This window comes from Pseudophryne corroboree, chromosome 8 (assembly GCF_028390025.1).
Source record: "Pseudophryne corroboree isolate aPseCor3 chromosome 8, aPseCor3.hap2, whole genome shotgun sequence".
Taxonomy (NCBI): domain Eukaryota; kingdom Metazoa; phylum Chordata; class Amphibia; order Anura; family Myobatrachidae; genus Pseudophryne; species Pseudophryne corroboree.
Window position 1 is genome coordinate 81,027,829 of NC_086451.1, and position 24,251 is coordinate 81,052,079.

Here is a 24,251-nt window from a genome sequence, read left to right on the forward strand (position 1 = left end):
CCTCTGTGGAGAGAGGAGAACCTTCCAGAAAGACAACCATCTCTGCAGCAATCCACCAATCAGGCCTGTATGGTAGAGTGGCCAGATGGAAGCCACTTCTTAGTAAAAAGCACATGGCAGCCCATCTGGAGTTTGCCAAAATGCACCTGAAGGACTCTTAGACCATGAGAAACAAAATTCTTTGGTCTGATGAGACAAAGATTGAACTCTTCGGCGTGAATGCCAGGCATCATGTTTGGAGGAAACTAGGCACCGCTCATCACCAGGCCAATACCACTGGTGATGAGCTCCCTACAGTGAAGCACGGTCTTGGCAGCATCATGCTGTGGTGATGGAGGGAAAGGTGAATGCAGCAAATATACAGAGACATCCTGGATGAAAACCTTTCAGCAGGACAACAACCCTAAGCACACAGCCAAGGTATCAAAGGATTGGCTTAAGGACAACTCTATGAATGTCCTTGAGTGGCCCAGCTAGAGCCTAGACTTGAATCCGATTGAACATCTCAGGAGAGATCTGAAAATGGCTGTGCACCAACGCTTCCCATCCAACCTGATGGAGCTTGAGAGGTGCTGCAAAGAGGAGTGGGTGAAACTGCCCAAAGATAGGTGTGCCAAGCTTGTGGCATCATATTCAAAAAGACTTGAGGCTGTAATTGCTGCCAAAGGTGCATCTATAAAGGCTGTGAATACTTATGTACATGTGATTTTATTTTTTTATTTTTAATAAATTTGCAAAAATCTCAAAAACACATTTTTCACGTTGTCATTATGGGGTATTGTGTGTAGAATTTGGAGGGAAAAAATTAGTTTATCCCATTTTGGAATAATGCTGTAACATAACAAAATGTGGAAAAAGTGAAGCACTGTGAATACTTTCCGGATGCACTGTATTGTGGATACATGTCTCTGAATAACTATCAGCAGACATAGGGCAGAGGTCTGTGAACACTGCACTTTCTAAACAATACCAAAACGATGGAACAGTGCAGCATACGCTATATCAGGAGCTGATCCAATGAGTTTTAGAACAACCGCCTGGCCCTGGCTGATTCATTGTGGCAATCATTGTTTCTCTATCGTCCTAAGTGGATGCTGGGGTTCCTGAAAGGACCATGGGGAATAGCGGCTCCGCAGGAGACAGGGCACAAAAAAGTAAAGCTTTTACCAGATCAGGTGGTGTGCACTGGCTCCTCCCCCTATGACCCTCCTCCAGACTCCAGTTAGATTTTGTGCCCGAACGAGAAGGGTGCAATCTAGGTGGCTCTCCTAAAGAGCTGCTTAGAGAAAGTTTAGCTTAGGTTTTTTACTTTACAGTGAGTCCTGCTGGCAACAGGATCACTGCAACGAGGGACTTAGGGGAGAAGTAGTGAACTCACCTGCGTGCAGAGTGGATTTGCTGCTTGGCTACTGGACACTAGCTCCAGAGGGACGATCACAGGTACAGCCTGGATGGTCACCGGAGCCGCGCCGCCGGCCCCCTTGCAGACGCTGAAGAGAGAAGAGGTCCAAAATCGGCGGCTGAAGACTCCTGAGTCTTCATAAAGGTAGCGCACAGCACTGCAGCTGTGCGCCATTTTCCTCTCAGCACACTTCACACAACAGTCACTGAGGGTGCAGAGCGCTGGGGGGGGCGCTCTGAGAGGCAAATAAAAACCTTATTAGAGGCAAAAAATACCTCACATATAGCCCACAGAGGCTATATGGAGATATTTAACCCCTGCCTAACTTCAAAAATAGCGGGAGACGAGGCCGCCGAAAAAGGGGCGGGGCCTATCTCCTCAGCACACAGCGCCATTTTCTCTCACAGAAAAGCTGGAGAGAAGGCTCCCAGGCTCTCCCCTGCACTGCACTACAGAAACAGGGTTAAAACAGAGAGGGGGGGCACTGATTTTGGCGATATTGTATATATATAAAAGATGCTATAAGGGAGAAACACTTATATAAGGTTGTCCCTATATAATTATAGCGTTTTTGGTGTGTGCTGGCAGACTCTCCCTCTGTCTCCCCAAAGGGCTAGTGGGTCCTGTCCTCTGTCAGAGCATTCCCGGTGTGTGTGCTGTGTGTCGGTACGTGTGTGTCGACATGTATGAGGACGATGTTGGTGAGGAGGCGGAGAAATTGCCTGTAATGGTGATGTCACTCTCTAGGGAGTCGACACCGGAATGGATGGCTTATTTAGAGAATTACGTGAGAATGTCAACACGCTGCAAGGTCGGTTGACGACATGAGACGGCCGACAATCTATTAGGACCGGTCCAGGCGTCTCAGAAACACCGTCAGGGGTTTTAAAAAACGCCCATTTACCTCAGTCGGTCGACACAGACACAGACACGGACACTGAATACAGTGTCGACGGTGAATAAACAAACGTATTTCTCATTAGGGCCACACGTTAAGGGCAATGAAGGAGGTGTTACGTGTTTCTGATACTACAAGTACCACAAGAAAGGGTATTATGTGGGAGTGAAAAAACTACCTGTAGTTTTTCCTGAATCAGATAAAATAAAATGAAGTGTGTGATGATGCGTAGGGTTACCCCGATAGCAAATATTGGCGTTATACCCTTTCCCGCCAGAAATTAGGGTACGTTGGGAAACACCCCTTAGGGTGATAAGGCGCTCACACGCTTATCAAGTGGCGTTACCGTCTCCAGATACGGCCGCCCTCAAGGAGCCAGCTGATAGGAAGCTGGAAAAATATCCTAAAAAGTATATACACACATACGGTGGTTATACTGCGACCAGCGATCGCCATCAGCCTGGAGATGCAGTGCTGGGTTGGCTTGGTCGGATTCCCTGACTGAAAATATTTTATTCATGTAGAGCATTTAATAGGATGCATTCTATATATATGTATGTGAGATGCACAGAGGGATATTTGCTCTCTGGCATCAAGATAAGTGCGTTGTCCATATCTCCCAGAAGATGTCAGGGACACGACAGTGGTCAGGTGATACAGATCCCATACGGCAGATGGAAGTATTGCTGTATAAAGGGAAGGAGTTATTTGGGGGTCGGTCCATCGGACCTGGGGACCACAGCAACAGCTGGGAAATCCAACCTTTTTTACCCCAAGTTACATCTCAGCTAAAAAAGACACCGTCTTTTCAGCCTCAATCTTTCCTTTCCCATGAGGGCATGCAGGCAAAAGGCCAGTCATATCTGCCCAGACATAGAGGTAAGGGAAGTAGACTGCAGCAGGCAGCCCTTTCCCAGGAAAAGAAGCCCTCCACCGCGTCTGCCAAGTCCTCAGCATGACGCTGGGGCCGTGCAAGCGGACTCAAGGTGGGGGGGTAGTCTCAAGAGTCTCAGGGCGCAGTGGGATCACTCGCAAGTTGACCCCTAGATCGTACAAGTATTATCCCAGGGGTAAAGATTGGAGAGTCGAGACATCTTCTCCTCGCAGCTTCCTGAAGTCTGCTTTACCAACGGCTCCCTCCGACAGGGAGGCAGCATTGGAAACAATTCACAAGCTGTATATCCAGCAGGTGATAATCAAAGTACCCCTCCTACGACAAGGAAAAGGGTATTATTTTTCCACACTATATTGTGGTACTGAAGCCAGACGGCTTGGTGACACATAGTCTAAATCTAAAATGTTTTGAACACTTACATAAAAGGTTCAAATCGAGATAAAGTCACTCAGAGCAGTGATAGCGAACCGGAAAAAAGGGGACTATATGGTGTCCCTGGACATCAAGGATTACCTCCATGTCCAAAATTTGTCCTTCTCATCAAGGGTACCTCTGGTTCGTGGTACAGAACTGTCAATATCAGTTTCAGACGATGCCGTTTGAATTATCCACGGCACCCCGGGCCTTTTTACCAAGGTAATGGCCGAAAAGATGTTTCTTCAAAGAAAAAAGGCATCTAAATTATCCCTTACTTGCACGACCTAAAAAGGGCAAGTTCCAGAGAACAGTTGGAGGTCGGAAGAGCACTATCTAAAGTAGTTCTTCGACGGCACGACTGGATTCTAAATATTCCAAGAATCGCAGCTGTTTTCCGACGATACGTCTGCTGTTCCTAGGGATGATTCTGGACACGGTTCAGAAAAAGGTTTTTCTTCCCGAGGAAAAAGCCAAGGAGTTATCCGACCTGTCAGGAACCTCCTAAAACCAGGAAAGGTGTCTGTACATCAATGCACAAGAGTCCTGGGAAAAATGGTGGCTTTTTACGAAGCAATTCCATTCGGCAGATTCCATGCAAGAATTTTCCAAAGGGATCTGTTGGACAAATGGTCAGGGTCGCATCCTCAGATGCACCTGCGAATAACCCTGTCGCCAAGGACAAGGGTATATCTTCTGTGGTGGTTGCAAAAGGCTCATCTATTGGAGGGCCGCAGATTCGGCATACAGGATTTGATCCTGGTGACCACGGACGCCAGCCTGAGAGGTTGGGGAGCAGTCACACAAGGAAGAAACTTCCAGGGGGTATGGACGAACCTGGAAAAGTCTATTCACATAAACATTCTGGTACTAAGAGCAATCTAAAATGCTCTAAGCCAGGCGGAACCACTCCTGCAAGGAAAACCGGTGTTGATTCAGTCGGACAACATCACGGCGGTCGCCCATGTAAACAGACAGGGCGGCACAAGAAGCAGGAGTGCAATGGCAGAAGCTGCCAAGATTCTTCGCTGGGCGGAGAATCACGTAATAGCACTGTCAGCAGTGTTCTTCCCGGGCGTGGACAACTGGGAAGCAGACTTCCTCAGCAGACACGATATACACCCGGGAGAGGGGGGTCTTCATCCAGAAGTCTTCCACATGCTAATAAACTGTTGGGAAAGACCAATGGTAGACATGATGGCGTCTCGCCTCAACAAGAAACTGGACAAGTATTGCGCCAGGTCAAGAGATCCACAGGCAATAGCTGTGGACGCACTGGTAACACCTTGGGTGTACAAATCAGTATATGTGTTTCCTCCTCTGCCTCTCATACCAAAGGTATTGAAGATTATACGGTGAGGAGGAGTAAGAAATACTAGTGGCTCCGGATTGGCCAAGAAGGACTTGGTACCCGGAACTTCAAGAGTTGGTCACGGACGACCCGTGCCCTCTACTTCTGAGAAGGGACCTGCTACAACAGGGTCCCTGTCTCTTTCAAGACTTACCGCGGCTGCGTTTGACGGCATGGCGGTTGAACGCCAGATCCTAAAAGGGAAAGGCATTCCAGAAGAAGTCATTCCTACCTTGATTAAGGCAAGGAAGGAAGTCACCGCGAAACATTATCACCGCATTTGGCGAAAATATGTCGCGTGGTGCGAGGATCGGAGTGTTCCGACGGAGGAATTTCAACTGGGTCGTTTCCTACATTTCCTACAATCAGGATTGTCTAGGGGTCTCAAATTGAGATCTATTAAGGTTCAAATTTCGGCCCTGTCAATATTCTTCCAAAAAGAATTGGCCTCAGTTCCTGAGGTACAGACTTTTGTTAAAGGAGTACTGCATATACAGCCTCCTGTGGTGCCTCCGGTGGCACCGTGGGATCTAAATGTAGTTTTAGATTTCCTCAAATCCCATTGGTTTGAACCATTGAAAAAGGTGGATTTTAAATATCTCACATGGAAAGTGACTATGTTACTGGCCCTGGCTTCCGCCAGGAGAGTATCTGAATTGGCGGCTTTATCTTATAAAAGCCCTTATCTAATCTTCCATTCGGATAGGGCAGAACTGAGGACTCGTCCGCATTTTCTCCCTAAGGTGGTATCAGCGTTTCACCTGAACCAACCTATTGTGGTGCCTGCGGCCACTGGCGACTTGGAGGACTCCAAGTTGTTGGACGTTGTCAGAGCCTTAAAAATATACATTTCAAGGACGGCTGAAGTCAGAAAATCTGACTCGCTGTTGATACTATATGCACCCAACAAGTTGGGTGCCCCTGCTTCTAAGCAGACGATTGCTCGTTGGATTTGTAACACAATTCAACTTGCTCATTCTGTGGCAGGCCTGCCACAGCCTAAATCTGTTAAGGCCCATTCCACAAGGAAGGTGGGCTCATCTTGGGCGGCTGCCCGAGGGGTCTCGGCATTACAATTCTGCCGAGCAGCTACGTGGTCGGGGGAAAACACGTTTGTAAAATTCTACAAATTTGATACCCTGGCAAAAGAGGACTTGGAATTCTCTCATTCGGTGCTGCAGAGTCATCCGCACTCTCCCGCCCGTTTGGGAGCTTTGGTATAATCCCCATGGTCCTTTCAGGAACCCCAGCATCCACTTAGGACGATAGAGAAAATAAGAATTTACTTACCGATAATTCTATTTCTCGGAGTCCGTAGTGGATGCTGGGCGCCCATCCCAAGTGCGGATTATCTGCAATACTGTACATAGTTATTGTTAACAAATTCGGGTTATATTGTTAAGGAGCCATCTTTAAGAGGCTCTTTCTGTTATCATACTGTTAACTGGGTTTAGATCACAAGTTGTACGGTGTGATTGGTGTGGCTGGTATGAGTCTTACCCGGGATTCAAATTGCCTCCCTTATTGTGTACGCTCGTCCGGGCACAGTACCTAACTGGAGTCTGGAGGAGGGTCATAGGGGGAGGAGCCAGTGCACACCACCTGATCTGGTAAAAGCTTTACTTTTTTGTGCCCTGTCTCCTGCGGAGCCGCTATTCCCCATGGTCCTTTCAGGAACCCCAGCATCCACTACGGACTCCGAGAAATAGAATTATCGGTAAGTAAATTCTTATTTTTTTTTTTATTTGTTGCTCGTTAACTTCCCCAGAGAAATCCTGGTGTGTCCTATGCCCTCCCTTCAACCCACATTTCATTTAGAACTCTGGACTAGCAGACCTGGCCTGCCAATCTTGCAAGTGCACATTGGCCATCCACGTATTAAGTACAGCTAAAGTGTAGGTGCTCCCTAAAAGGACTGGTCATTACAGCCTTAGACTGTGTTGGGAGAATGGTCAGTAAGGCAGCTCTTTCAGCTGTGCTGTAGGCTCCTGCTGATCAGCCACCCATTACAGAGTAAGTGTGAATGCCAGCAGGGTTTCCCATTGAAATCTGCACAAGGAGGAAGGAAGTGGATGCGATTTGAAAAAAACAAAAGCTATTGATGCTGGTTATTCTTTATGACGAGATGACCTTCACAGATATATCCTGCACACGGAGGTCTCTACACTCCTTGTGATACTCAGATTGCCACGTGTCAACCAACGAGAAAGTTTTAATATTGGAATTCTAATGGTGTTCTGTGTCCTAAACTCCATGTGTTTAGAGGACTGCTCCAAGCCGCCGAGAGCAAGTATAACGCCCAGAAGAGGATAAGCCAGGTTTTTGAGGTGGAGATCCTAAGTCTGTACAGTAAGCTGGAGAGAGAAGGTCTGTTCAAAAAGCAGGAAGAGAAAGCCGAAACAGCAGAGGTTGCGGAGGAAAGGTGAGATCGGTCTGGTTACAGGTGTGAAAGTATAATCTTTTCTAAATGGTCTTTCAGCTAGGCCTCAGCCCAGGTGATGCCTATATGTAACTAGAATGTTCTACCAGCTGTCTAGTCAGAAATACTGAGGGTCACTGTTTCCAAATCTATATTAGCAATGATCTGTATGGTTTTGGTAAGGGAATACCCTCTTTAGCTTTGTTGTGTTAATGCACACCTTCCTGCATTCCTCTCCGCATCAGAACTATACCCCCTGACCCCCATTAAATAAACTATTCAGAAATGTACAGTACTGCGCAAATGTTTTAGGGGCATATCCTATTAGTGCCGGTAAAACATTGGGTGCAAAAAATAAGAATTTACTTACCGATAATTCTATTTCTCATAGTCCGTAGTGGATGCTGGGGACTCCGTAAGGACCATGGGGAATAGCGGCTCCGCAGGAGACTGGGCACATCTAAAGAAAGCTTTAGGACTATCTGGTGTGCACTGGCTCCTTCCCCTATGACCCTCCTCCAAGCCTCAGTTAGGATACTGTGCCCGGACGAGCGTACACAATAAGGAAGGATTTTGAATCCCGGGTAAGACTCATACCAGCCACACCAATCACACCGTATAACCTGTGATCTGAACCCAGTTAACAGCATAACAGAGGAGCCTCTGAAAGATGGCTCACAACAATAATAACCCGATTTTTGTAACAATAACTATGTACAAGTATTGCAGACAATCCGCACTTGGGATGGGCGCCCAGCATCCACTACGGACTATGAGAAATAGAATTATCGGTAAGTAAATTCTTATTTTCTCTAACGTCCTAAGTGGATGCTGGGGACTCCGTAAGGACCATGGGGATTATACCAAAGCTCCCAAACGGGCGGGAGAGTGCGGATGACTCTGCAGCACCAAATGAGAGAACTCCAGGTCCTCCTCAGCCAGGATATCAATTTTGTAGAATTTTACAAACGTATTTGCTCCTGACCAAGTAGCTGCTCGGCAAAGTTGTAAAGCCGAGACCCCTCGGGCAGCCGCCCAAGATGAGCCCACCTTCCTTGTGGAGTGGGCATTTACAGATTTTTGGCTGTGGCATGCCTGCCACAGAATGTGCAAGCTGAATTGTACTACAAATCCAACGAGCAATAGTCTGCTTAGAAGCAGGAGCACCCAGCTTGTTGGGTGCATACAGGATAAACAGCGAGTCAGATTTCCTGACTCCAGCCGTCCTGGAAACATATATTTTCAGGGCACTGACAACGTCTAGCAACTTGGAGGCCTCCAAGTCCCTAGTAGCCGCAGGCACCACCAATAGGTTGGTTCAGGTGAAACGCTGAAACCACCTTGGGGAGAAACTGAGGACGAGTCCTCAATTCCGCCCTGTCCGAATGGAAAATCAGATAAGGGCTTTTTCAGGATAAAGCCGCCCATTCTGACACGCGCCTGGCCCAGGCCAGGGCCAACAGCATGACCACTTTTCATGTGAGATATTTTAACTCCACAGATTTAAGTGGTTCAAACCAATGTGACTTTTGGAACCCAAAACTACATTGAGATCCCAAAGTGCCACTGGAGGCACAAAAGGAGGCTGTATATGCAGTACCCCTTTTACAAACGTCTGAACTTCAGGGACTGAAGCTAGTTCTTTTTTTGGAAGAAAATTGACAGGGCCGAAATTTGAACCTTAATGGACCCCAATTTCAGGCCCATAGACACTCCCGTTTGCAGGAAATGTAGGAATCGACCCAGTTGAATTTCCTCCGTCGGGCCTTACAGGCCTCGCACCACGCAACATATTTTCGCCAATTGCGGTGATAATGTTTTTGCGGTTACATCCTTCCTGGCTTTGATCAGGATAGGGATGACTTCATCCGGAATGCCTTTTTTCCTTCAGGATCCGGCGTTCAACCGCCATGCCGTCAAACGCAGCCGCGGTAAGTCTTGGAACAGACAGGGTCCTTGCTGGAGCAGGTCCCTTCTTAGAGGTAGAGGCCACGGATCTTCCGTGAGCATCTCTTGAAGTTCCGGTTACCAAGTTCTTCTTGGCCAATCCGGAACCACGAATATAGAGCTTACTCCTCTCCATCTTATCAATCTCAGTACCTTGGGTATGAGAGGCAGAGGAGGGAACACATACCCTGACTGGTACACCCACGGTGTTACCAGAGCGTCTACAGCTTATTGCCTGAGGGTCCCTGGACCTGGCGCAATACCTGTCGAGTTTTTAATCATGTGGGAGACTTCTGGGTGAAGTCCCCACTCTCCCGGGTGGAGGTCGTGCTGAGGAAGTCTGCTTCCCAGTTGTCCACTCCCGGAATGAATACTGCTGACAGTGCTATCGCATGATTTTCCGCCCAGCGAAGAATCCTTGCAGCTTCTGCCATTGCCCTCCTGCTTCTTGTGCCACCCTGTCTGTTTACGTGGGTGACTGCCGTGATGTTGTCCGACTGGATCAACACCGGCTGACCTTGAAGCAGAGGTCTTGCTAAGCTTAGAGCATTGTAAATGTCCCTTAGCTTCAGGATATTTATGTGAAGTGATGTCTCCAGGCTTGACCATAAGCCCTGGGTATTCCTTCCCTGTGTGACTGCTCCCCAGCCTCGCAGGCTGGCATCCGTGGTCACCAGGACCCAGTCCTGAATGCCTAATCTGCGGCCCTCTAGAAGATGAGCACTCTGCAACCACCACAGGAGGGACACCCTTGTCCTTGGTGACAGGGTTATCCGCTGATGCATCTGAAGATGCGACCCGGACCATTTGTCCAGCAGGTCCCACTGGTGCGTGGAATCTGTCGAATGGGATTGCTTCGTAGGAAGCCACCATTTTACCCAGAACCCTTGTGCATTGATGCACTGAGACTTGGCTCGGTTTTAGGAGGTTCCTGACTAGCTCGGATAACTCCCTGGCTTTCTCCTCCGGGAGAAACACCTTTTTCTGGACTGTGTCCAGGATCATCCCTAGGAACAGAAGACACGTCGTCAGAACCAGGTGCGATTTTGGAATATTGAGAATCCAATCGTGCTGCCGCAACACTACCTGAGATAGTGCTACACCGACCTCCAACTGTTCCCTGTATCTTACCCTTATCAGGGAATTGTCCAAGTAAGGGATAACTAAAATTCACTTCCTTCGAAGGAATATCATCATTTCGGCCATTACCTTGGTAAAGACCCGGGGTGCCGTGGACCATCCATACGGCAGCGTCTGAACTGATAGTGACAGTTCTGTACCATAAACCTGAGGTACCCTTGGTGAGAAGGGTAAATTTTGACATGAAGGTAAGCATCCTTGATGTCCCGAGACATCATGTAGTCCCCTTCTTCCAGGTTCGCAATCACTGCTCTGAGTGACTCAATCTTGAATTTGAACCTCTGTATGTAAGTGTTCAAAGATTTTAGATTTAGAATCGGTCTCACCGAGCCGTCCGGCTTCGGTACCACAACAGTGTGGAATAATACCCCGTTCCCTGTTGCAGGAGGGGTATCTTGATTATCACCTGCTGGGAATACAGCTTGTGAATGGCTTCCAAAACTGTCTCCCTGTCAGAAGGAGACATCGGTAAAGCCGACTTTAGGAAACGGCGAGGGGGAGACGTCTCGAATTCTAATTTGTACCCCTGAGATATCACCTGAAGGATCCAGGGGTCTACTTGCGAGTGAGCCCACTGTGCGCTGAAATTCATTGAGACGGGCCCCCCCACCGTGCCTGATTCTGCTTGTAAAGCCCCAGCGTATACTGAGGGCTTGGCAGAGGCGGGAGAGGGTTTCTGTTCCTGGGAACTGGCTGATTTCTGCAGCCTTTTTCCTCTCCCTCTGTCACGGGGCAGAAATGAGGAACCTTGTCCACGAAAAGACTGCGCCTGATAATACGGCGTTACCGTGGCCACCAGGTCTGAAAGACCGACCCCAAATAACTCCTCCCCTTAATAAAGCAATACTTCCAAATGCCGTTTGGAATACGCATCACCTGACCACTGACGTGTCCATAACCCTCTACTGGTAGAAATGGACAACGCGCTTAGACTTGATGCCAGTCGGCAAATATTCCGCTGTGCATCACGCATATATAGAAATGCATCTTTTAAATGCTCTATAGACAAAAATATACTGTCCCTATCTAGGGTATCAATATTTTCAGTCAGGGAATCCGACCACGCCAACCCAGCACTGCACATCCAGGCTGAGGCGATTGCTGGTCGCAGTATAACACCAGTATGTGTGTAAATACCTTTTAGGATACCCTCTTGCTTTCTATCAGCAGGATCCTTAAGGGCGGCCATCTCAGGCGAAGGTAGAGCCCTTACAAGCGTGTGAGCGCTTTTATCCACCCTAGGGGGTGTTTCCCAACGCACCCTAACCTCTGGCGGGAAAGGATATAATGCCAATAACATTTTAGAAATTATCAGTTGTTATCGGGGGAAACCCACGCATCATCACACACCTCATTTAATTTCTCAGATTCAGGAAAACTACAGGTAGTTTTTCCTCACCGAACATAATACCCCTTTTTTGGTGGTACTCGTATTATCAGAAATGTGTAAAACATTTTTCATTGCCTCAATCATGTAACGTGTGGCCCTACTGGAAGTCACATTCGTCTCTTCACCGTCGACACTGGAGTCAGTATCCGTGTCGGCGTCTATATCTGCCATCTGAGGTAACGGGCGCTTTAGAGCCCCTGACGGCCTATGAGACGTCTGGACAGGCACAAGCTGAGTAGCCGGCTGTCTCATGTCAACCACTGTCTTTTATACAGAGCTGACACTGTCACGTAATTCCTTCCAACAGTTCATCCACTCAGGTGTCGACCCCCTAGGGGGTGACATCACTATTACAGGCAATCTGCTCCGTCTCCACATCATTTTTCTCCTCATACATGTCGACACAAAAGTACCGACATACAGCACACACACAGGGAATGCTCTGATAGAGGACAGGACCCCACTAGCCCTTTGTGGAGACAGAGGGAGAGTTTGCCAGCACACACCAGAGCGCTATATATATACAGGGATAACCTTATATAAGTGTTTTTCCCCTTATAGCTGCTGTATAGTTAATACTGCGCCTAATTAGTGCCCCCCTCTCTTTTTTTAACCCTTTCTGTAGTGTAGTGACTGCAGGGGAGAGCCAGGGAGCTTCCCTCCAACGGAGCTGTGAGGGAAAATGGCGCCAGTGTGCTGAGGAGATAGGCTCCGCCCCCTTATTGGCGGCCTTATCACCCGTTTTTTTATGTATTCTGGCAGGGGTTAAATGCATCCATATAGCCCAGGAGCTATATGTGATGCATTTTTTGCCATCCAAGGTGTTTTTATTGCGTCTCAGGGCGCCCCCCCCCCCAGCGCCCTGCACCCTCAGTGACCGAAGTGTGAAGTGTGCTGAGAGCAATGGCGCACAGCTGCAGTGCTGTGCGCTACCTTGTTGAAGACAGGACGTCTTCTGCCGCCGATTTTCCGGACCTCTTCTGCCTTCTGGCTCTGTAAGGGGGCCGGCGGCGCGGCTCTGGGACCCATCCAAGCTGGGCCTGTGATCGTCCCTCTGGAGCTAATGTCCAGTAGCCTAAGAAGCCCAATCCACTCTGCACGCAGGTGAGTTCGCTTCTTCTCCCCTTAGTCCCTCGATGCAGTGAGCCTGTTGCCAGCAGGTCTCACTGAAAATAAAAAACCTAATCTAAAACTTTCACTAAGAAGCTCAGGAGAGCCCCTAGTGTGCACCCTTCTCGTTCGGGCACAGAGATCTAACTGAGGCTTGGAGGAGGGTCATAGGGGGAGGAGCCAGTGCACACCAGATAGTCCTAAAGCTTTCTTTAGATGTGCCCAGTCTCCTGCGGAGCCGCTATTCCCCATGGTCCTTACGGAGTCCCCAGCATCCACTTAGGACGTTAGAGAAATCTTGTGTTTCTCTAGCATCCACAAGGGGACACTGGAGGCTGAAGACAGTGGGGATAGATGGGTTGGCTATCAGGAGCTGGAACATTACAACTTGTTGAAAGATTATGCAGATTCCTCCCCCTCTATCCCCCACAAGCCCCGGTTTTTAATTTGTGCCGAGGGAGCCGGTCACAGATTCCTGGTGCTCCTGCACCATACAAGAAAAGAAGAGGCCCTTTGCCACGTAGCTAAGGTGGGGTACAGGTTCTCAGCAGCCTGCCTGAGTCATGGGAGACTTGTCACAGCTTCTATAAAAAGCTGTTGCCAGATCCGTTCTGCACGCCTGGGGTCCCTGGAGAGGTAAGAGCGTGGCAACCGCTGCCTATCCCCTCTTCACACAGTCTCCACTGCGATACAAGCAGCGGGACTGTGCACAGAAGAGGCGCCACGTGGGCCGAAAGGCAGATCGGCCTCATGTAAAGCCGCGGCTGTCAGCGTTCACAGCGTGACACCGCTGCACTGGGACATAGCCCCGGAGAGCTCTACAGAGCCGGCGCATAGAAGGGGTAATGAAGTATTACAGCGCTGTGTCAGGCTATAATGTTGCCTGTTGTGCCCTGCCATGCTTAAAATGGCACTGATTGCGTACAAGGCGGCGGGGAAGGAGGGCGGATCTTATCAGGGAACAGCTACAGCAGCTTTAACAAGGCAATGTGCACTTTTTTCTCTAACGTCCTTGAGGATGCTGGGACTCCGTAAGGACCATGGGGAATAGACGGGCTCCGCAGGAGATAGGGCACTTTAAGAAAGCTTTGGACTCTGGGTGTGCACTGGCTCCTCCCTCTATGCCCCTCCTCCAGACCTCAGTTTTTACACTGTGCCCAGAGCAGGATGGGTGCACTGCAGAGAGCTCTCCTGAGTTCTCTGCCTAAAAGCATTTTTGTTTTGATTTTTTCTCTACTTTTTCACAGGGAGCACTGCTGGCAACAGGCTCCCTGCATCGAGGGACTGAGGAGAGAGGAGCAGACCTTCTTGTCTAAGATAGGCTCTGCTTCCTCGGCTACTGGACACCATTAGCTCCAGAGGGGGTGAACGCAGGTTCTTACTGGGCGTCCACCCCCGGACCCGCGCCGCCGTTCTCCTCACAGAGCTAGAAGAGCAGAAGACAGAAGTCGTCAGGCGGCAGAAGCCTTCAGCTTCACGGAGGTAACGCACAGCAACCTCACACACTCCGGTCACTGTAAGGGCGCAGGGGGGCGCCCTGGGCAGCAATAGAAACACCTCTTATGGCAAAAGACAATATACATGTACAGGTGGGCACTGTACATGTATATAAAAGAGCCCCCGCCATATTTTTGTAAGTTTGAGCGGGACAGAAGCCCGCCGCCGAGGGGGCGGGGCTTCTCCCTCAGCACTCACCAGCGCCATTTTCTCTCCACAGCACCGCTGAGAGGAAGCTCCCCGGACTCTCCCCTGCTTGACACACGGTGAAGGGGTGTTTAAAAGAGAGGGGGGGGGCACATAATTGGCGGATAACATATTATACAGCGCTGCTGGGGAAAAACATTTTGTGTTGGTCTCCAGGGTCATTGCGCTGGGGTGTGTGCTGGCATACTCTCTCTCTGTCTCTCCAAAGGGCCTTGACAGGGATACTGTCTTCAAGAAAGGGGTTCCCTGTGTGTGTGAAGTGTGTCGGTACGCGTGTGTCGACATGTTTGACGAGGAAGGCTCGCTTAATGTGGAGGGGGAGTGCTTGAATGTCAGGTCGCCGTCGGCAACGCCGACACCGGAATGGGTGGATATGCTGAATGTCTTGAATGCAAATGTTAATCTATTGCATAAAAGATTAGACAAGGCAGAAGCTAGGGATCAGTCAGGGAGCCAGTCCATGCCTGTCCCTGGGGCGCCAGGTCCTTCGGGGTCTCAGAAGCGCACCATATCCCAGATCAATGACACAGATACCGACACAGATACTGACTCTAGTGTCGACTATGAAGATGCAAAATTACAGCCGAAGGTGGCAAAAGGTATTCGGTACATGATTATTGCCATTAAAGAGGTTTTGCATATTACTGAGGAACCCCCTGTCCCTGACACGAGGGTACACATGTATAAAGGGAAAAGGCCTGAGGTCACCTTTCCGTCCTCATTTGAACTAAGTGAATTGTGCGAAAAGGCTTGGGAATCTCCAGATAGGAGACCACAAGTTCCCAAAAGGATTCTTATGGCGTATCCTTTTCCACAAACTGATAGGATACGCTGAGATTCTTCGCCTAAAGTAGACAAGGCACTGCCTTCTCAGGATACGGCTTCCCTCAAGGAACCTGCTGAACGCAGGCAGGAAATTACCTTGAAGCACATTTACACTCATTCAGGTACTATTGCTAGACCGGCTATGGCGTCGGCCTGGGTTTATAGTGCGGTTGTGGCATGGGCAGATTCCTGATCTACGGAGATTGACACCTTAGAAAGGGATGCTATTCAAATGACCATAGAGCATATCAGAGATGCTGCCTTGTATATGAGAGATGCTCAGAGAGACATTTGTTTATTAAGCTCCAGAATAAATGCTATGTCTATTTCTGCTAGGCGGCTCTTGTGGACCCGACAGTGGACGAGAGATGCCGATTTAAAGCGGCATATGGAGTCCTTGCCTTACAAAGGGGAGGAGTTGTTTGGAGACGGCCTCTCGGACCTTGTCTCTACGGCTACGGCTGGTAAGTCGAATTTCTTACCTTATGTCCCCCCGCAGCATACAAAAAAGGCACCTCATTATCAAATGCAGTCCTTTCGTTCCAATAAAAACAAAAAGGTACGGGGATTGTCCTTTGTTGCCAGAGGGAAAGGTAGGGGAAAGAAGCTGCACACAGCTAGTTCCCAAGAGCAAAAGTCCTCCCCTGCCTCTGCAAAGTCCACCGCATGACGCTGGGGCTTCCCGGGGGGAGGCAGATCTAGTGGGGCCTCGTCTTCGGTTTTTCAGCCACGTCTGGGTTCACTCGCTGGTGGATCCCTGGGCATTAGAGATTGTTTCTCAGGGATACAGGCTGGAATTCGAAGACTTGCCTCCTCGCCGGTTTTTCAAATCGAGAGGGAGCTAGTGTTGGCGGCATTCCAAAAATTGTATATTTAACAGGTGATTGTCACAGTTCCTCATCTCCAGCAAGGAGAGGGATATTACTCAACCCTGTTTGTGGTTCCGAAACCGGACGGTTCGGTCAGACCCATTTTAAACCTAAAATCTCTGAACCTGTACTTGAAGAGGTTCAAGTTCAAGATGGAATCACTCAGAGGGCGGTCATCGCCAGCCTGGAGGGGGGGGATTGGATGGTGTTCCTGGACATAAAGGATGCATACCTTCATGTTCCGATATTCCCCCCTCATCAGGCGTTCCTGAGATTTGCAGTGCAGGACTGTCACTACCAATTTCAGACGTTGCCTTTTGGGCTTTCCACGGCCCGAGGATTTTCACCAAGGTAATGGCGGAAATGATGGTGCTCCTGCGCAGGCAGGGGGTCACAATTATCCCATACTTGGAAGATCTCTTCATAAAGGCGAGATCTCGGGAGAAGTTGCTGGACAGTGTGTCTCTGTCCATGAAGACTTTGCAGATACACGGCTGGATTCTCAATATACCGACGTCCCAGCTAGTCCCTACAACGCGTCTGACCTTTTTGGGCCTGATTCTAGACACATACCAAAAAAAGGTTTTTCTTCCGATCGAAAAGGTTCAGGAGCTCATAGCCATGGTCAGGAACCTCTTAAAACCAAAAAAAGTTTCAGTGCATCATTGCACGCGGGTCCTGGGGAAGATGGTGGCTTCATACGATGCCATCCCTTTCGGCAGGTTCCATGCGAGGACCTTTCAATGGGACCTCTTAGACAAGTGGTCCGGGTCCCATTTACGAATGCATCAAAGGATCACCCTGTCTCCCAGGACCAGGGTATCTCTCCTGTGGTGGCTGAACAGTGCTCACCAGCTAGAGGGTCGCAGGTTCGGCATTCAGGACTGGGTCCTGGTGACCACGGACGCAAGCCTCAGAGGCTGGGGAGCAGTAACACTGGGAAGAAATTTCCAAGGTCTGTGGCCATATCTAGAGACTTGTCTCCACATCAACGTCCTGGAGTTGAGGGCCATATACAACGCCCTGTGTCAAGCGGAGGAATTGCTTCGGAGAAAACCGGTTCTGATTCAGTCGGACAACGTCATGGCAGTGACTCATATAAACCGGCAAGGCGGAACAAGGAGCAGAGTGGCCATGGCAGAAGCAACCAGGATTCTACGCTGGGCGGAAGGCCATGTAAGCGCACTATCAGCAGTATTCATCCCGGGGGTGGACAACTGGGAGGCGGACTTCCTCAGCAGGCACGACCTACATCCAGGAGAGTGGGGACTTCATCAAGAAGTTTTCGCACAGATCACGGATCGATGGAGACTGCCTCAAATCGACATGATGGCATCCCGTCTCAACAAAAAGCTAAAGCGGTATTGCGCCAGGTCAAGGGACCCTCAGGCGGTAGCGGTAGACGCTCTGGTGACACCTTGGGTGTTCAGATCGGTCTATGTTTTTCCTCCTCTTCCTCTCATACCCAAAGTGTTGAGAATAATAAGAATGAGTAGGGTCAGAACAATCCTCATTGTTCCAGATTGGCCACGGAGGACTTGGTATCCGGAGCTGCAAGAGTTGTCGACAGAAGATCCGTGGCCTCTTCCTCTAAGGCAGGACCTGCTGCGGCAGGGGCCCTGTCTCTTCCAAGACTTACTGCGGCTGCGTTTGACGGCATGGCGGTTGAACGCCGGATCCTAGCGGAAAAAGGAATTCCGGAGGAAGTCATTCCTACCCTGATCAAGGCTAGGAAAGACGTGACGTTAAAACATTATCACCGTATATGGCGGAAATATGTTTCTTGGTGTGAGGCCAGAGCTGCTCCTACGGAGGAGTTCCATTTGGGCCGTCTGCTTCACTTCCTTCAAACAGGAGTGACTTTGGGCCTAAAATTAGGGTCCATAAAGGTCCAAATTTCGGCCTTATCCATTTTCCTTCAAAGAGAATTAGCCTCTCTTCCTGAAGTACAGACTTTTGTGAAGGGGGTGCTGCATATTCAGCCTCCCTTTGTGCCTCCGGTGGCGCCTTGGGATCTTAACGTGGTGTTACGTTTCCTCAAGTCACCTTGGTTTGAACCACTCAAAACTGTGGAGTTGAAATACCTAACGTGGAAAGTGGTCATGTTGTTGGCATTAGCTTCGGCTAGACGTGTTTCAGAATTGGCGGCTTTATCACATAAAAGCCCATACTTGGTTTTTCACGTGGATAGGGCAGAGTTGAGGACTCGTCCTCAATTTCTGCCAAAGGTGGTCTCATCTTTTCATATGAACCAACCTATTGTCGTGCCCGTGGCTACACGGGACTTGGAGGATTCCGAGTCCCTGGATGTGGTCAGGGCTTTGAAGATTTATGTGACCAGAACGGCTAGAATCAGGAAGACTGAAGCTCTGTTTGTTCTGTATGCGGCCAACAAGGTTGGCGCTCCTGCTTCAAAGCAGACTATTGCTCGCTGGATCTGTAATACGATTCAGCAGGCGCATTCTACGGCAGGTTTGCCATTGCCTAAATCGGTTAAGGCCCATTCCACTAGGAAAGTGGGCTCTTCTTGGGCGGCTGCCCGAGGGGTCTCGGCATTACAGTTGTGCCGAGCAGCTACTTGGTCGGGGTCTAACACCTTTGCAAAGTTCTATAAGTTTGATACCCTAGTATATGTACAAGAAGAAAAAGTATGACTCTTGTTTGGGCGCAAGTTTGATACCCTGGCTGAGGAGGACCTCCTGTTTGCTCAATCGGTGCTGCAGAGTCATCCGCACTCTCCCGCCCGTTTGGGAGCTTTGGTATAATCCCCATAGTCCTTACGGAGTCCCAGCATCCTCAAGGACGTTAGCGAAAATAAGATTTTACTTACCGGTAAATCTATTTCTCGTAGCCCGTAGAAGATGCTGGGCGCCCGTCCCAAGTGCGGACTTCTTCTGCAAGACTTGTATATAGTTGTTGCTTACATAAGGGTTATGTTATAGTTTATCAGTTGAACGAGGCTATGTTGTTGTTCATACTGTTGACTGGGTAGTGTATCACAAGTTATACGGTGTGATTGGTGTGGCTGGTATGGATCTCGCCCTTAGATTTACAAAAATCCTTCCTCGTACTGTCCATCTCCTCTGGGCACAGTTTCCCTAACTGAGGTCTGGAGGAAGGGCATAGAGGGAGGAGCCAGTGCACACCTAGAGTCCAAAGCTTTCTTAAAGTGCCCTATCTCCTGCGGAGCCCGTCTATTCCCCATGGTCCTTACGGAGTCCCAGCATCCTCTACGGACTACGAGAAATAGATTTACCGGTAAGTAAAATATAATTTTTCTCATACGTCCTAGAGGATGCTGGGGTCACCATAGAACCATGGGGGTATAGACGGGATCCGCAGGAGACATGGGCACTTTAAGACTTTCAAAGAGTGTGAACTGGCTCCTCCCTCTATGCCCCTCCTCCAGACTTCCTCTTGCCCTGGGCAGCTAAAAAAAATCCTCAATCTACCACTGGCAAGAGGGGACACTAGTGCCAAGGCACTGTCCTAACCCCCGCCAGTATAATTATTAAAAAAGCGGGACAGAAGTGCGCCATTAAGGGGGCGGAGCTTCCTCCTCACGGCGCCATTTCCTCTCCGCAGGCTGCAGAGACGCTGGTCCTCCTCACACTGCTGACAAGTATCAGGGTGCAAAACAGGGGGGGGCACAGTTTAAACTGGTGCAATATACTTGATAGTTGAAGCGTTACAGGTCTGAGGCAATTTCTTAGTGGTTTCAGACCCGTTGATTTGGCGCTGGGTTGTGAGCTGGCAAATCCCCTCTGTGTCTCTCTGACAGACTTTACTGTGGGTCTGTCCCCTATATGCCCGGTGTGTCTGTGGGTGATTGGTGCACGTATGTCGACATGTCTGAGGCTGAAGGCTCTTCCCAGGAGGAGGCTGTATTAGGGACACAAACGGCTGTGGGGGTGACCCTGTCGGCACCGCCGACGCCTGATTGGGTAAGTGTGTTGAATGCCTTGAATGCTAATGTGGCTCTTATTAGTAAGAGGTTGGATACGTCTGAGTCTCAGACCCAGGCATGGAAGAAATCTGTGGAGGATATGTTATTACAAGTTCAGGTCCCCTCGGGGTCACAAAAACGTACGTTGGCCCAGTTGGCAGACACTGATACCAACACGGACTCTGATTCCAGTGTCGACTATAGCGATTCCAGATTAGATCCAAAATAGGCAAAGAGCATTCAGTACATGATTGTGGGGGTTAAAGAGGTATTACATATCACTGAGGACCCGGCTGTCCCTGATAAAAGGGTCTGTATGTATAAGGAAAAGAAACCTGAGATAACGTTTCCTCCCTCTCATGAACTGAACACTCTATTTGAAAAAGTCTGGGAAAGCCCTGACAAAGTTTCAAATTCCCAAAAGGATTCCGGTGGCTTATCCGTTTCCCTCTGGGGATAGGGAAAAGTGGGAATCGCCCCCCATTGTAGACAAGGCCCTATCGCGTTTGTCAAAAAAGGTGGCTCTCCCGTCACCTGATACGGCAGCCCTTAAGGACCCTGCAGATCGTAAACAGGAAAATACGTTAAAATCCATTTGAGCGACCACAGGTACGCTACTCAGACCGGTCATTGCATCTGCGTGGGTGAGTAGTGCTATCGAAAGGTGGGCGGATAACTTGTCATCTGATATAGATGCCCTAGATAGGGTTAGCATCCTCTTGACGCTGGGTTATATCAAGGATGCTGCAGCTTACCTAAAGGAAGCTGCAAGAGATATTGGCCTTTTGGGATCAAAGGCCAATGCCATGGCGGTCTCAGCTAGGCGAGCATTGTGGATTCATCAATGGAATGCGGATGCTGACTCCAAGAAGACTATGGAGTCTCTACCATATAAAGGCGGTGTCTTGTTTGGTGACGGCCTCGCAGATTTGGTATCTACGGCTACCGCGGGTAAGTCATCCTTTTTACCTTATGTTCCTTCACAACAAAAGAAAACACACCACTATCAAATGCAGTCCTTTCGGCCCAATAAATACAGAAAAGGGCGAGGTTCTTCCTTCCTTGCCACTAGAGGAAGGGGAAAGGGTAAAAGATCACCAGCCGAGGCGGCTTCCCAGGAGCAGAAGTCCTCCCCGACTTCTGCCAAATCCAGCACATGACGCTGGGGCTCCTCTGCGGGAGTCCGCACCGGTGGGGGCACGTCTCAAACTCTTCAGTCAGTTCTGGGTTCGTTCGGGCCTGGACCCATGGGTTTTACAAATAGTACAAACTGGAGTTTCAAGACGTTCCCCCTCGCCGTTTTTTCAAATCTGCCTTACCAGCTTCTCTTCCGGACAGGGAGGTAGTTTGCAACGCAATACAAAAGTTGTGTCAAAATCAGGTCTTCGTCAGGGTTACCCTGTCACAACAGGGAGAAGGCTTTTATTCAAGCCTGTTTGTGGTCCCGAAGCCGGACGGCTCGGTCAGACCAATCCTAAACCTGAAATCCCTAAACTTCTACCTAAAGAAATTCGAATTCAAGATGGAGTCTCTCCGAGCAGTGATCTCCAGTCTGGAGGAAGGGGATTTTATGGTGTCGGTGGACTTAAAAGATGCCTACTTGCATGTTCCCATTTATCCTCCGCATCAGGCTTACCTGAGATTTGCAATTCAGAATTGTCATTACCAATTTCAGACGTTGCCGTTTGGTCTGTCCACGGCTCTGAGGATTTTCACCAAAGTGATGGCGGAGATGACGGTTCTCCTTCGCAAGCAAGGAGTCACGATTATCCCGTACTTGGACGATCTCCTGATAAAGGCGAGATCCAGGGACCAGTTGGCGCAAAACGTTGCACTCTCCCTGACAGTTCTTCAGCAACATGGTTGGCTCCTAAACTTGCCAAAATCACAGTTGATTCCGATGACGCGGTTGTCGTTTTTGGGAATGATACTGGACACAGAACTACAGAGAGTTTTTCTTCCAGTGGAAAAGGCTCTGGAACTTCAGAGTCTGTTCAAACAAATTCTGAAACCGGCAAGTGTGTCAATCCATCAATGCACTCGGTTGCTGTGGAAGATGGTTGCGGCCTACGAGGCCATTCAGTTTGGCAGATTCCATGCCAGAGTGTTTCAGTGGGACTTGTTGGACAAGTGGTCCGGATCCCACCTGCACATGCACCGAAGGATAATCCTGTCATCCAAGACCAGAATATCACTCCTGTGGTGGCTGCACAGTTCTCACCTCCTAGAGGGGCGCAGGTTCGGGATCCAGGACTGGATCCTAGTGAAAACGGATGCAAGTCTCCGAGGCTGGGGAGCAGTCACACAGGGGGAAAACTTCCAAGGAAGATGGTCAAGCCAAGAAACTTGTCTCCACATAAACGTTCTGGAGTTAAGGGCCATTTACAACGACCTTGTACAAGCGGAACATCATCTTCGCAATCGGCCCGTACTGATCCAGTCGGACAATATTACTGCAGTAGCGCACATAAACCGCCAGAGCGGCAATGGCAGAAGCCACAAAGGTTCTCCGCTGGGCAGAAAAGCATACAAGCGCTCTGTCGGCGATCTTCATTCCAGGAGTGGACAACTGGGAAGCAGACTTCCTCAGCAGGCACGATCTCCATCCAGGAAAGTGGGGCCTCCATCAAGAGGTCTTCACAGAAGTGACAAGTCATTGGGGAATTCCTCAAATAGACATGATGGGCTTTCGGTTCAACAAGAAGCTTCCGAAATATTGTTCCAGGTCGAGGGATTCTCAAGCAATCGCAGTGGATGCTCTGGTGACACCATGGGTGTTTCAGTCGGTGTATGTATTCCCTCCACTTCCTCTCATTCCAAAGGTTCTAAAGATCATAAGAAGAACAAAGATTCAAGCGATACTTATTGTCCCAGACTGGCCAAGGAGGGCTTGATATCCAAATCTTCAGGAATTACTCTAAGGAGATCCCTGGCCTCTTCCTCTACGCGAGGACCTGTTACAACAGGGGCCGTGCGTTTATCAAGATTTACCGTGGCTACGTTTGACGGCATGGCGGTTGAACGCCAAATCCTAGCTCGAAAGGGTATTCCCAGTGAAGTCATTCCCACACTGCTTCAGGCTAGGAAAGGAGTAACGTCAAAACATTACCACCATATTTTGAGAAAATATGTGTCTTGGTGCGAATCCAAGAAGGCTCCTACGGAAGAATTTCTGCTAGGACGTTTTCTCCATTTTCTACTGGATGGTGTGGATGCGGGCTTAAAGTTGGGCTCAATAAAAGTACAGATTTTAGCCTTATCGGTTTTATTTCAAAACAATTGGCCTCCCTTCCAGAAGTTCAGACATTCGTGAAAGGTGTGTTGCACATCCAACCCCCATTTGTGCCCCCGTGGCACCATGGGATCTTAACGTGGTGTTGCAGTTCCTTCAATCACATTGGTTTGAACCTTTACAGAAGGTGGAGTTGAAGTTCCTCACTTGGAAAGTGGTCATGCTGTTGGCTTTGGCATCCGCAAAGCGGGTGTCTGAGTTAGCGGCTTTGTCTCACAAGAGCCCTTACTTGATCTTCCATGAAGATAGAGCGGAATTGAGGACTCGTCAGCAATTTCTGCCGAAGGTGGTTTCATCTTTCCACATGAACCAACCTATTGTGGTGCCAGTGGCTACTGACGCCTTGCTCGAGTCGAAGTCTCTGGACGTGGTCAGAGCTTTGAAGATTTATGTCGCCAGAACGGCTCAGGTTAGGAAAACGGAAGCTCAGTTTGTCCTGTATGCTCCCAACAAGATTGTGTGTCCTGCTTCCAAGCAGACCATTGCACGCTGGATCTGTAGTACGATTCAGCATGCTCATTCCACGGCTGGATTGTCGTTGCCGAAATCGGTGAAGGCCCATTCTACTAGAAAGGTGGGCTCGTCCTGGGCGGCTGCCCGGGGGGTCTCGGCATTGCAACTATGCCGAGCTGCTACTTGGTCGGGTTAA

The 24,251-nt window shown here is 49.3% G+C and overlaps 1 protein-coding gene across 4 annotated transcripts in view; it reads left to right on the top strand.

Annotated features, from left to right (window-relative positions):
• Positions 1-24,251, top strand: part of TSC1 (TSC complex subunit 1) — a 146,066-nt gene that overhangs the window by 107,514 nt on the left and 14,301 nt on the right. For all 4 annotated transcript variants that reach the window (XM_063936750.1, XM_063936751.1, XM_063936753.1 and 1 more), the window contains exon 21: positions 7,224-7,382. In XM_063936750.1, coding sequence (XP_063792820.1) covers positions 7,224-7,382 — 159 coding nt within the window. The remainder of the gene's footprint in view (positions 1-7,223; positions 7,383-24,251) is intronic.